This window comes from Hemitrygon akajei, chromosome 17 (assembly GCF_048418815.1).
Source record: "Hemitrygon akajei chromosome 17, sHemAka1.3, whole genome shotgun sequence".
NCBI lineage: Eukaryota > Metazoa > Chordata > Chondrichthyes > Myliobatiformes > Dasyatidae > Hemitrygon > Hemitrygon akajei.
In genome coordinates this window covers 47,014,643-47,028,828 of record NC_133140.1, presented here as the reverse complement: position 1 = coordinate 47,028,828, position 14,186 = coordinate 47,014,643, and the positions used below count along the sequence as shown (strand labels likewise).

The 14,186-nt window shown below is 40.6% G+C and overlaps 1 protein-coding gene across 2 annotated transcripts in view; it reads right to left on the bottom strand.

The window, feature by feature from the left end:
* Positions 1-14,186, bottom strand: part of LOC140740668 (plasmanylethanolamine desaturase 1) — a 153,877-nt gene that overhangs the window by 116,740 nt on the left and 22,951 nt on the right. For both annotated transcript variants that reach the window (XM_073070060.1, XM_073070061.1), the window contains exon 2: positions 6,932-7,051. In XM_073070060.1, the coding sequence (XP_072926161.1) occupies positions 6,932-7,051 (120 nt within the window). The remainder of the gene's footprint in view (positions 1-6,931; positions 7,052-14,186) is intronic.

Here is a 14,186-nt window from a genome sequence, read left to right as displayed (position 1 = left end):
CTGGTATTTTTGCGGAGTGAACTGAAGTCTCGAAGGTGCAGGACTGCCACAGCATGGTGTGCGCTGGCCAAATCAGGGCGGTGGGACCCGAGCCCGAGGGTGAGGAACAGGTGGATGTTTCACCAACGTACGCGCCAGGACGAACTGGAAGAGCCAGGTACGGGCTAAAACAAGGCGCATTTTCGGGGCCCAAGGGCGTATCGAAGCGGCACGGTCCAAGTCCAGCGGCGCAGAACAACCAGCTGTTTAGCTGAATTATGTGCCGGGCCACATTGAAAAGGTCAGGGTTTGGGGGCTGGAGGCCAGGAACAGGCCAGTGTTGAACTCACTGCTCCACGAGGTTTACTCATATCTGCACTGAACTGAGGCAACTAACCAGCTCCTGGATCAGCTGTGAAGGCTTCATGACTGTAGACTCACTTTCATGAACTTCAATTCTGAATGTTACTTGTTTACTTTTATTGTTTACATCATTTGTTTACTTTTCTACACATTGGGTATTTGATGGTCTTCTTTAATGGGCTCTACTGTGTTTCTTTGTTTGGTAGTTGACTGTAAGGAAGTGGAATCTCAAGGTTATATATAGTATACCTTTGATAATAAATGTACTTTGAACTTTAAACCTTTAGGGAATCCTCGATGAGGACTCCCAAGTCCCTTTGCATCTCTGATTTCTGAATTTGCTCTCCGTTTAGAAAATGCTTTTATGCCTTCTGCCAAAGTGCTTCACCATGCACGTCCCTACACTGCATTTCCATCTACCCATTCTCCTGATCTAAGTCCTTCAGCAGATCCCTGCCCCTCCACCTGTCTTTGTATTGTCTGCAAACTTGGCCACAAAACCATCAATTCCATCGTCTAAATCACTGACATCATCTAAATGTGATAAGAATCAGTCCCACACCAACCCCAACAGAACACCATTATTCATTTGCAGTCAGCCTGAAGGCCCCCCCCCCCGCTTTATTCCTACTCTTTGCTTCCTGCCAGCCAAACAATCTTCAATCCATGCTAATATCTTTCCCAAGGGATCTTGCTTAGCAGCCTCATGTGCAGCACCTTGTCAAAAGCATCATGAGAATCCGAGTAAACAACACCACTGAATCTCCTTTGTCTATCCTGCCTGTTATTTCCTCAAAGGATTCCAACAGATTTGTCAGGCAAGATTTTCCTTTAAGGAAGCCATGCTGACTTTGGGCTATTTTATTATGTGCCCCCAAGCACCCGGAAACCTCACCCTTAATAATCGATCCCAACATCCGATGTCAAGCTAACTGGCCTATAATTTCCGGTCTTTTGCCTTCCTCTCTACTTAAAGAGTGCTGTGACATTTGCAATTTTCCAGTCCTCTGGAACCACTCCAGTGATTCTTGAAAGATCATTACTCATGTCTCCACAATTTCTTCAGCTACCTCTTTCAGAAGCTTAGGATATAGTCAATCTGGTCCAAGTGACACACCTTCAGACCTTTCAGCTTCCCAAATACCTTCTCCTTAGTAATAGCAACTACACTCACTTCTGTCCCATGACACTCTTGAATTTCTGGCACACTGCTAGTGTTTTCCACAGTGAAGACTGATGCAAAATACTCATTGAGTTTGACCCCAAGCCTTTGTCCCCATTACTACCTCTCCAGCATCATTTTCCAGTGACCAGATTTCTATCCTCACCTCTCTTTTACACTGTGAAAAAAGGTTTGTATCCTCTTTTATATTATTGTCTATTTATTTTCATGTTTCATTTTCTCTCTCCTTATTGCCTTTTTAGTTGCTTTCTGGTGGTTTTGTAAAGCTTCCCAATCCTTTAGCTTCCCAGAAATTTTTGCTATATTACATGCCCGCTTACGTTTTTATGATCCTTGACTTCCCTTGTCAGGCAGGGTTGCCTCATTCTCCCTTTAGAATATTTCTTCTTTGGGATCAATCTATCCTGCACCTTCCCAATTGCTCTCAGAAACTCCAACCATTGCTGTACTGACATAATTTCTGCTAGTGTCCCCACCAATCAAATTTGACCAGCGCCTCCTTCATGCCTCTGTAGTTCCCTTTACCCCACTGTAATACTGATATATCTAGTTTTAGCTTCTCCCTCTCAAACTGCAGGGTGAATTCTATTATATAATGGTCACTACCCCTTTACCTTAAAGGTTCCCTTACCTTAAGCTCCCTAATCAAATCTGATTTATTACTCAACACCCAATCCAGAATTGCCTTTTCCACAGTGCGTTAAACCACAAGCTGCTCTAAAACCCATCACATAGGCATTCTATAAATTCCTTCTATTGGGATCCAGCACCAACCTGATCTTTCCCAATTTACCTGCATATTGAAATTCTCCATGAAAATTGTAACATTTCCCCTTTTTATATGCCTTTTCAATCTCCAGTTGTATTAAATTGATTTGTACGGACAGGATGCAAGACAGTTTTTTCACTCTACCTTTGTATATGTGACAAAAATTATCCTTTTTAGTAATTTACTAAGGATAGTGGCAGATGGGAAGAGTAGGGGAGGGCCCAGCAGACCCAGTGGAAGAGTGTGTGGGTAGCCACAGGAGTTAGAAATGATAAGTGAAGGTATAGACTGGGCTGGGAGGTGATAAGTGGAAAAGGGACAATAAGTTGAGCGGGGTGTTAAACTGTACACCTTTGAGAACAGGAATGGGAATTCTTCAAAGTAAATTTATTCTTAAAACAGGTCACCATATACTACCCTGAGATTCATTTTCTTGCAGGAATTCACAGTGGAAAAAGAAATACAATCAAGTTAATGAAAAGCTACTCTCAAATGCTGTCAAACAACCAATGTGCAAAAGAAAACTGTGCAGACACAAAATAAGTAAATAAATAGATAGATAATACTGAGAACAAGAGTTGTAGAGTCTTTGAAAGTGAGACAATAAATTGTGGGAACAGTTCAGCGTTGGGGTCGAGTGAAGTTCTCTGCGCTGGCTCTGGCGCCTGATGGTGGAAGGGTAATAACCGTTCTTGACGCTGGGACCTAAGGCACCTGTAGCTCCTTCCCAAAGGCAGTAGTGCAAAGAGATAGTAACAAGTCATTGATGATGGATGCTGCTTTCTTGTGGCACTGCTCCTTGTAGCTGTGCTCAATGGTGGGGAGGACTTTGCCTGAGGTGGACCGGGATGTATCCACCACATAAGATTGTGTACCCAACGTAAGACTTACATCATGAGGCAAGCAGTATAACATTTTGAGAATGAGAATATTACTGTCAGGACATTGTTTATAACAGACCGTAAGTTGCATGATATGCTGTTTGTTTCAGACATCTGACTGTACAGTACACCATTTATAACATGAGCACCTTGGTCACAATGTACATTGTGTATGATGTGATCAAATTTATAGCTCTGGTTTACAGTATTTTTAAGTAACTCTGCAAAATGTCATTTAGAGGATTTGAAAAGACATCGCTGGTACTGAGGATAAATCATTTCTAAGACAAGTTGAGAAGAACCATTCCAGAATGCTGCAATGGAATTTTAGACCATCTAACTAAAACAGCCCCTCTCCAGTTTGTGATACCAAACTGAAGTCAGCAATTGTATGGGAGCAACTCTCCAAAAATTGTCCCTGACTGGTGAAACTAACTAGTGCAGCAATCATCGTCAGTAATAATTAGTTCACACCTGAAGCAGGGAAAAGAGGAGGAATACGCACCTCTATGATATGTTCCCATGTTCAAGAAAAGTTAGAAGCTGCGGCAATCCAATAGAATGCTCAACATGCATTATACAATCGTCATTTAAAGATAATTATTTATTGTGTTACTTCAGTATTTCACAATAACTCTCGGCCAACCTGGTCCCTGTCTCATGAAAGATATTATTTTAAATTACAAAAAAATGATTGGCATTTTTACAGATGCTTCATATCTAAACACCTCCACATTGGACACAATAACACAGAGATGCAATTACTTCAAACGTGAAGGCAGTCTATTAAATGGTGAATTCCACAGATGATCAGTGTGCCAGTGCGAGGTAATTATGATTTAGACACTACTGCACCAGTTACCTTCTCCGGTATTCCCCGGAGAACAGCTCCTACTGCACTCATTCCAGTATACAGTTAAGGGAGGTTATCATTCTTAGCTGGTTAAACTGAAACTTCATGGCAACATTGTGAACCCGTCCCTTCCAGGGTACTGCCAAAACCCATCATGCTACTTCAGTCAAACCCTTCATGTAGTTTAGTAAAATACAAATTGAAGAAATACACTAAAACTCTGATAATCTATATTCTGACTATTTCAAAATCCCAAAAGGCGTGTCATCTGACTCATCAAATGATATTTGCTGTGCTTCTTTTCATCTCAGTGGTTGTGCAATCTTTATCTACTCATTTGTAATTTTAAAATGGAGTGCAGCATTGAAGTCCAGTTCCTGCACTCCTATTAATCTAACCACAGTTTGGTTTCCTATGCTCCCTTTAAAGTCGCTTCAGCCCATTTCCATGTTCCCTTTGACCAGGAATCCAGTTCCCATACTCCCAAAAACTCACCAGGGCTCCATTACCCACATTCCCTTTAAAATGACCAGTGCCCAGCTTGCTATACTACCTTTAAAATTATTGGGTTCACGGGAAAATTTATCATGCTATTTATTATAGGTGTGTATTTATCTAGAAAGAGCAAGTTAAAATGTGTCAGGGTATTAATGGGAAAAACAACCAATACTGCGGGAAACAAAAACAGCTACTGTCATACAACCCAAGTCCTGAATTATCAGTTTTACATTAGCCACATAAGGTCATAGAGCTCAGGATGACCCACTAAGGGCATGCCGACCAAGGACGTCCCACCAAGGCCTTGCCGACCAAGGACAGCCCACCAAGGTCTTGCCGACCAAGGACAGCCCACCAAGGCCTTGCCAACCAAGGACAGCCCACCAAGGGCATGCCAACCAAGGACAGCTCACCAAGGTCTTGCCGACCAAGGACAGCCCACCAAGGTCTTGCTGACCAAGGACAGCCTATCAAGGCCTTGTCAACCGAAAACAGGCCACAAATAGCCCATTTACACCATTTACTGAATCCATTTTATTCTCCCCAACAAAATTCTGCTCCCACTGACTCCCTGGAGGCATTACATTGCCCAATTAAACTAGTAATGTGCCCACCTTTGGGATGTGGGAAAAAACTGGCAGATCCAAAGGAAACCTATGAAGATGCCGAGAGAAATGCAAACTCCACACATACAGCAACTCATGCCAGGACTGAACCCAGGCAGGACCCTGCCTCTCAAGACAGCAGTATGTACTTTGTACAAAATATAAAATATATACTGGATAGCAAGGTACAGGCAGGACAATGTATAAATCTGTTGGTAAAGGGTATGTACATCCACTAGTTAAGGATCAAGAGCTACTTTTAATTCATTTCAGTGTCAGTGCTCCAGAACTGGCTTTTTGAAAACAGACATTTTGGAAAATTGACAGTGTCAGGAGTAGATTGGGCAGAAAAATCAACCTTCCTTCCACCTTAAAGTTTGGACTGCATATCTGATTCAGAATTTATTTTAAGTGTAAATATTTCAATGCTCACACCATCTAGGAAGAAGGTGATAGAGAACCGACACTGGAAGAGCGATTAGGACACAGCGTCACTAACAGTGAGCTTTCAGAATCCCACTAACAAGGCCCGATATAAACTGTGAAATGAAATACAGTTTCTTAGTCACTCTACAGTCAGGCTGGTTCTTACTATATTCACTGTTGTTATCATAACAAGGTGTAAACCATGCACACTTAGAGAGAACATAGAACAGAACAGGCCTTTCAGCACACGATATTGTATCGATCCTTTAACCTAAAATAAACCTAACCCTTCTCTCCCTATAGTCCCACACTTTTCATTCATCCATTTGTCTATCTAAGAGATTTTTAAATGTTCCCAATGTATCTGCCTCTATCACTATCCCTGGCAGTACGACAGTGATACATAAGTTAACAAATTTCACGTCACATGCCAGTGATAATAAATCTGATTCTGATTCATTTTGAAATGCACCTCTCATTTTCTTAAGTGTTCCAGACATTTCATGAAAAAATTTAAGTGTTTTAACATTTAGAGATTGGTTTCTTCGGCACCCTCATCCAATTGTTTGCAATCCCACATCAGAAAAGAACAGGAGGATTGGATGTGAATGGAAATATTCTTGTTTCAAAGAAGAGTTTAAATTTTGGGGTTTCTTGTTGGGAAACGCTGAAGACCCGCAAAATAACTTGTTGAGAATGAGTTGATTGTTTGGATTATCATTTATTCGTACCGTTAAAACTGCAGTATGATAGTACCTGTGCTTTTTCTACCCAGAAAAAAGGTCAAATGCATCTAATTGTTAAGATATGTTGGTTTCAAAAGGAGCAACACCTAAAATTCTGAAGGTTCTGATTACCAGTGAAAAGGGATCAGCACAATTTTGCTGAAAATCCAGCTACAGATTAGCACAGACACCAATGCCACTTTTGTAGCATCGTATGTTGTAGTCCTCTGTGCAAATCCACAGCCATAAATGCAGAAAAATGATCAGAGATTCCCATTTATAATGGGGAGAAAGATGCCAAAAAGCTGCAAAGGTAACCTGGCTTTTAAGACTCACCACACCCCACCCCAACCACCACCACTACCTATCAGAGCAACAGAGACTTCTGATGTCCACTTTATGTCTGTGTACCTATATAAGCTAATTCTATGTATTTGTATTTATTGCATTTTTAATGCTGCATCGGATCTGGAGTATTTTGTTATTCTCCTTTAAACTTGTGTACTGAACAATGGCAATAAACAATCCTGAATCTTGAGCCAGTGCAAATCCAGCATTCATTCACACCATCTCCTCCAATTTACCAGTAATAATCTGCTCAACTGATTGGTACACAATGTGAGATCAACAAAGCATGCACAATACTTACGAATGGCTATTACTAATTTGAAACCGTGATCCGTGGAAAAGTGCAGCATCAGGCACAGGAAGCTGATGGCCACCAAACACACACACAAGATGACACAGATCCACTCTTGTAACCGTTTTCCTGGGAACAAAGGGGGAAAAAAAAGTTTTGGAAACTATAGTACTGAAGTAGTTTCATCTTAATAATGATAATTCAACATAAATCCAAATGATTACTTTATAAACAAAACACAAAACCCCACACTAAATGCATTTTTGGTCCACTTCATTTTACATGTTTTACGTGTCTGCCAATGTGAAATTATACTTTTTTTTAAAACCTTGTCTGAACCAAGGCAATTTAAAACAACGCCTTGACTTGCAAAACATTGTAGTCAGTTCAAAATGTTGCAACTGATACTTCCAATGAGTTCAGATAATATTTAAATAAGGAGTTTTGGTGGTCTGATCCTTCATGAAATATTTTATAACATACCAATTAATTTTATGGTCAAACAATATTTTCTTGATTGCCTGCTTTAAGCAATCTACACAATAGTTGTAAAACATAACCAATGCATTTATATATGAAACACAAACCTTTGCAGTTCTGAGACCAATTACTCCATCAGTCAGCTAAGCACTTCCCTGCTGAGTTACTTAAATTAGTTTACAAACTATATCATAAATTTAAAGGTTTATCCCAGCTACAGAAATGGCCCCACTTCTGTCATGTTTCGTTACTTCATGGCCTCCCTTTGAAAGCAGAAACTGAAGACCTTTTTCCAAAATATTTTTGAAGAGAAAATATAGTTGTTAGTTTAAGGGTTCCAGCTTTCAGAGTGGGCTGGTTAAACAAAGAAACAATACTTTTTTCTTGTCTTTTTAATTCAGCTGTATGGAATTGGAATGGAGGGCTCATGGAAACAGTAGGTAGCCAGCTTTTTTAAAAAAAATAAGTGCATTTTTACCTTTATGTTCTGGCCTGTGAGGCACAAACTCAGAACGCACCAGTGTGGGCAGGCTACACCATTCCCATGTCCTACACCAGCCTCCCAAAACAAATGCTCTATTCTGCGCTCTGCAACACAGAGAGATTGCCAGGCCAATACAGAAAATGATTCAAGTGTGTGCTGAAAGCCTCCTTGGAGAAATACAAAGTCCCCACAAATTCTTGAGAACCTCTGACCCTTGACCTTGAAGTGGAGAAGAAGTATTTGTGAAGATACAGAGAACCTTGCAGTCATGTATCAGAAGGACACAGTGACCTTACAGAAGGAGTGTCCCTCCACCCTCAAAAAAAATCACCCAACACGCCTCACAAATCACCACCTGCTTCACCTGTGGAAAAGTCTTCTGTTTCTGCCATCGGCTTCCTGAGCCACCACAGAACCCACAAAACTGGAGTGGAAATAAAATCATCCTCGATACAAAGGGACTGCCCAGAAACCTAAGCATCGTACTGCTTCCATACTTTATTGAGAGCATTTGCACCAACCAGGGTTACAGCCTTACAACTATAAATCAAATTGACCGCCACGGACGGATTGCCTCATGACATCCAAGGCCTCCTGCAGAAGCCATATTTGACACCAGGAAGAACTAATGACAGAGCCTGATGTAACCAAGCTTCAAAGGAAATGCACAGAATAAAGTTACTGTCAAACCAGGTCAGACCAGCTTAGAACAGGAATTCTATCATCAGATACATATAAGGTGTGGATTTCACTAAAGGTATTGTTGCCAGCTAATAAACCAAGTCTTATCCTGTTAAACACTTTAATTTATTAATTAACTAGTCCTTAAATTCCACCTACCAATCTTCAGATGTTTTACACTCCTTCATGTTTTAGCAGAAGGAATTACTGACCGACTGTGTCAAAAGCAGTTGGAAATTATGCAAGAATCAACCCAGAATTTATGCAAATAAAATACCTTTCCAGGATGTAAACAATTTATTAGATGTCTAAATATAAAATTTGATACAACTATCTAATTGTTTCAAAGTGCAGCATTTAAAGCCAGGGGATTAATGAAGTTCCTTCCTGGGGAAATGATCACTGAGACGTTGCCGCAGGTATTTTATTTCCAAAATGTTGGCAACGTTTTGCCTCACAAACTGAATATCAAAAGCATTTTAAATAGAAGGGAGGGGTGCACGATACTCTGTGCTGTTACTCACAGTAATGGACTCCAAAGTAACAATTACAACAGGTAGGAATTTACATTTTATTTTCAAATTGGCTAAAAACATCTTCATCCCAATTCACCTGAGAAGCAGCTGAAGAAAAGCAAATTTATTTCATCTCATGCTCAGTCTGTTGGGTCTCTTCTTATACAGTGGATGCCAGGTAATTGGGCCGTAGGTTAATCAGGGCAGACACTTATTTGGGACAACCCTTAATGAACAAAACTTATTGAGAAAATAGTCAGGGTTCACTTCATTTATTTGGGATACTCTGCGCTCAATCAGGACACATTTCCTGTTGAGTTTTTGTGTCTTAAAGGAATATAGTGAATTCCAGTTTATTGGGGCATCAGCTATGCCGCTTAATTGGAACAGGAGACTTTTTAACTAGTTAAACAGTTTTTAACTAGCACCAGTCACATGCACTTGTGTGGCTGATAGACACTACACCATGCTTAAAGTGAACAATTTTTAAATAGCATTAGTGGTGTGCATGTGTGTTCAAAAAGCAGTGATTTTTGTTACTGATAGTTGGAGGGAAATAAGCAATAAGACAATTTAGAACTGTTTTGCTCACTGCAGTTTCAAATATTCAGGCATGGAGATGCCAGAAGCGGCTGGGAGTGAAAATGAAGCAATTTCTCTACTTCAACAAGTTAGAAGCTTGTTGACTGTATCAATAATCATCTTGAATGTTATCTCTGGACTCCACCACATACGCAGTCCTCTCCTGTGGCTCAAAGTAACTGTTTGCATGCAACAGCGGCCACATCCACCCGGTGCACACTTTGACAGGTTGGCTAAACCAGGTGAGGGTAGCCGGCAGGTCTCGTATCCCAGTGAGATCGGGACGTGCCTGTCCTAGCGTGTGAAGTCAGCTCCGGCATGAAATCTACAGTGAGATCCAATGGCCGGGAAGGCAGTTTTGCAATGTTCCGTGGCGAGGCGCAGAAAATGTCAGAGTCATCCTCTTGTAACCAAGGAAGTCCCCAGTTGTGATGACTACTCATACCATTGGACCCGGCATCTGAGGTCAAGCGAGTGCAACTCTGCAATGGCTTTTCCACTTTAAAAACTCTCTTGCGCAGATTTCCTGTCATCATCTGATATGACAGACAGCCACCAGGCGTATTGGTAATGTTGTAATTTGTTCTGTATTTAATTTAAAGTGGTTGGTCTTTTTCATATCTTTTTAACTATTTCCACAAAATTTTGGCTAATTGGGTCAGCCACTTAATTGGGTCAAATTGTACTGGTCTCGATGTGTCCCAGTTAACCAGCATCCACTGTGTTTTGATTTACCTCTTTAACTCTTTCTGACAAGACACTCTGTTCCTGATGGATACTACAAGACAAAACTGGATAAGGGTTTTCCATAGGAGAGTCAAGATTCCACCCTTCAATAACAAGTAACTTCCAGACTCCAGAGAAATGAAGGGCAAACTGTTTTTAGTTCTGTACAAAAATCTAATTTCAAAAAGGTGCTAAACAGCAAGTCCATACTGAATTGCTTAGGGTTGCAATCCAAATATAACCTTCAACTACAGAAGTCTTAACTTATAAGCAAAACATTAATTGACTGATAGCAAAACTTATATTTTAAAACACAATCTCAATCTCAGGCAAGGACTCTTTTTCAAGAGATTATGCAAATTTCAGAACTTAGATGCAACTGAATTGAAGTGTTAACATCCTCATCATTCATCCATTGGGTTCTGAACAGGCCCGAACGCAGATAACCAATAAATCAGCAAAAACAATTACTGCTTTCAAACCAGACTCTTCCACAGATTCACTAACACTGTGACCAAATTATGGATTGCTTCAAGTCACATGGGCCAATAATGATACCTACTCCATTCCAACTGGGAAAATTCCTGTGCCAATTTTATTAAAGTGTTCTCTCTGTGCAGTTCAATTTCCTTGGGTAACTCAAAAACTGGTTAAAATCCCCAGGTAGCTACCTCCTCTGAGAATGTGTTGATTTTTACTGCATCTAATGGGTCAGAGGTAAAGAAACACACCCAAAACAGTGACCTTCTAGTGAAGCGACTTCCATTTCCCAATGATTTGATCAACACCAGAGAGCCTGAGAAAGTGCAGCATGGAGTTTCTTGAAACAACCCACAACAGGCGCACCAAGGTTACTTTAACAGAAGACCAAGCATGAGCATCAGCTGGTTGAGTATTGATAGATTGATCTAAGATTCGCACAGCAGAAGCGATGACTTGGACTGGGTGATAAGAAAAAGGATCCAGTACTTAAGAGTTAGAAGTTCTGAACACTGCATTTGTTTATTAAGAGCAATTGCTTGATTTACAAACATTCCATTTACAAATGTTCACGATAACACCTCTGATTCTTTAATTTATGAATCCATCTCTTGCCATCACTCCTCTCCATCGGGAGGAATACAATGCACTGAAGTATTCACAGTGCACTTTCTGAATTGCAATATTGCTTTTCCTTACTCACTCTGGCCTATATGTGACTCCAAGGTCCACAAACAAACAAGGACCTTATCTGCCTCCTCAGTTCAGGGGTATAAGTTATAGTCATAGAATCACAGAACACTACAGCACAAAAACAGGCCATTCATCCCATCTAGTCCATGCCGAACTATTATTCTCCCTAGTCCCATCACCTGCACCCAAACCATAGCCCTCTATACTCCTCCCATCCATGTATGTACTTACCCAAATTTCTCTTAAATGTTGAAATACAACCCACATCCATCAATTCTGCTGGCAGGCCTTTCCACCCTCTGACTGAAGAAGTTCCCTGTCATGTTCCCCTTTCACCCTTAACCCATGACTTCTAGTTTTAATCTCACCGAACCTTAGCGGAAAAAGCGTACTCGCATTTTCCCTATCTATACCCCTCATAATTTTGTATATCAAATTTTGAATGATCACATTCTATGAAAAATTCCAAGTCCAATAGTTTGCCACAGTTCAAAACACGGTTATCTATCTGTTTATTTTGAATAATACCATCAACATCTTAGATCTTCTATTTCACACTGAATATTATTCCTACATCTGGCTTGGAAAGTATGATGCATTCATCTCTGACTGTTAGACTTATCATCTGTTTATATTCACAGCCTAGTGTGAATCAACCCTCACCTGGAGAGCCAGCTGGAACCAGTGTCTGTATAGAATATTAATGAGGGAAAAAGGAGGAGATGTGGTACTCAATATTTACAGTATCTCCTGGTGCTTTTGTAATAGGAAATCTAAGAAGTCTCTATATGCCACATGGACTTGAAATACTTCAATGTACCATACATATCTGAGGCCATAGTACATATGGCCATACAGTACCTATGCATATGCAATTCAATGCAAAAGTCAAGGAGTTGAACAAGTTTCACTTCATGAGAGACGGCAGCATTCTTGAAGCTGTGGCCTTGAAACATTATTATTTGCCCAGTTACATACCGGAAAAATTGAAACCTCTCCTTTCCGATGCAAGTGATTTTTTAAAAAATAACATTGCCAAAAATGTTCTGGCGGTACAAAATTACCATTGTGCAATCTTATTCTTCAGATTGTAGTTATTTATAAAGATTCACTTTTACCTTTTCCTTTTTTATTTTATTATTATGTTCCTCTCCCTATCTTTCTCTACTGTTTATTTACTTCTCTTTGGGTCCATGTGTTACAATGAACAATATATTCAAACTTACATTTTCTGCTTTATATTTTGTGAATTTTAGTCATTTAATACATTTACGTAAGCTGCATCATACAATTTCTACGAAAAGGCTGTGGTTAAAGAGCTTACAACAATACGCATGATTTTCCTTCCAGACTCCACGTGCCTGATGTGATGGCACAGTTGGACAAGCACAGTGGCTTCAACATCGCACAATGTGTCCCTCAATGCCACTGCTGTGATTTCTGTCCACACAAATGGGGCCTGCGGATGACATGCATAAACAGGACTTCACAGGCTGTTTTACCAATGGGGATCCGACTGTGATGGTCCCATCCAGACCTGCTTTTAAGTAACTGACCGGAACCCGCAGCCCCATTCCTCCCACGTACTAGCCCAAATGTCAAGAACCCAACACCTCCCTCGAAAAAAATGTCATGCCAACTCTCAGAACCCACGGCAACCCTACCCCTCCATCTGTATACCAGGTGAATCCTCAGTGGTGAAGCACTCAAAGGAAAAGAAAGCTTTTCAATAGCTCAATGTGTAAAAGTACAGTTCCTAAACACACAATACATCTGTGCACAAAGGAATTTGCAACAGTAGGTCCTCAAGATAATACTTTACGGACCATGATGGAATGCTTTTTACAATTAACCTGACTGGAGCTGAGTACCTTATTAAAGACTCTTTAACTTGATTGGCTAGATGAACCATTTTTGTCCAGCTCAGTCAAGTCCAGCTTCACAGCTGGTACGAAGGACCCAATGAAGGTACAAGATCACAAGGGTTGTAGATTCAGCCAACTTCATCATGGGCACAACCCTCCTACCATCAAGGCCGTAATCTTTAAGAAGTCAACATCCATTACTAAGGGCCTTCACCATCTGGGACATGTCTTCTTATTACTACCACCAGGGAGAAGGTACGAGAGGATAAAGACCCAGACTCAGCAATTTGGGAACAGATTCGTCCCTTCTGCCATCAGATTTCTGAATGCATGAATTCAAATTTCTGTATTAGCATGGAGAGAGAATTGGTAAACCAACAGAAAGTAGAGAGCTGGGATACAAGGCTGTTTCTCTGGTTGGCAATCAGCTGTGAGTGGTGTGCCACAGGGGTAGGTGCAACTGTTCACGATATACATTAACGATCTGGAAGAGCGAACCGACTGTAGTGTACCCAAGTTTGCCAAGTTGAGTGCAAAAACAAATTGTGCAGAGGATACAGAGGGTCTGCAGAGATATATAGATAGGTTAAGTGAGTGGGCAAGGGTCTGGCAGATGGAGTACAATGTTAGTACATGTGAGGTCATTCACTTTGGAGGGGAAAATGGAAGGTCAGATTATTATTTAAATGGTAAAACATTGCAGCATGCTGCTGTGCAGAAAGGCTTGGGAGTGCTTGTTCATGAATCACAAAAGGTTG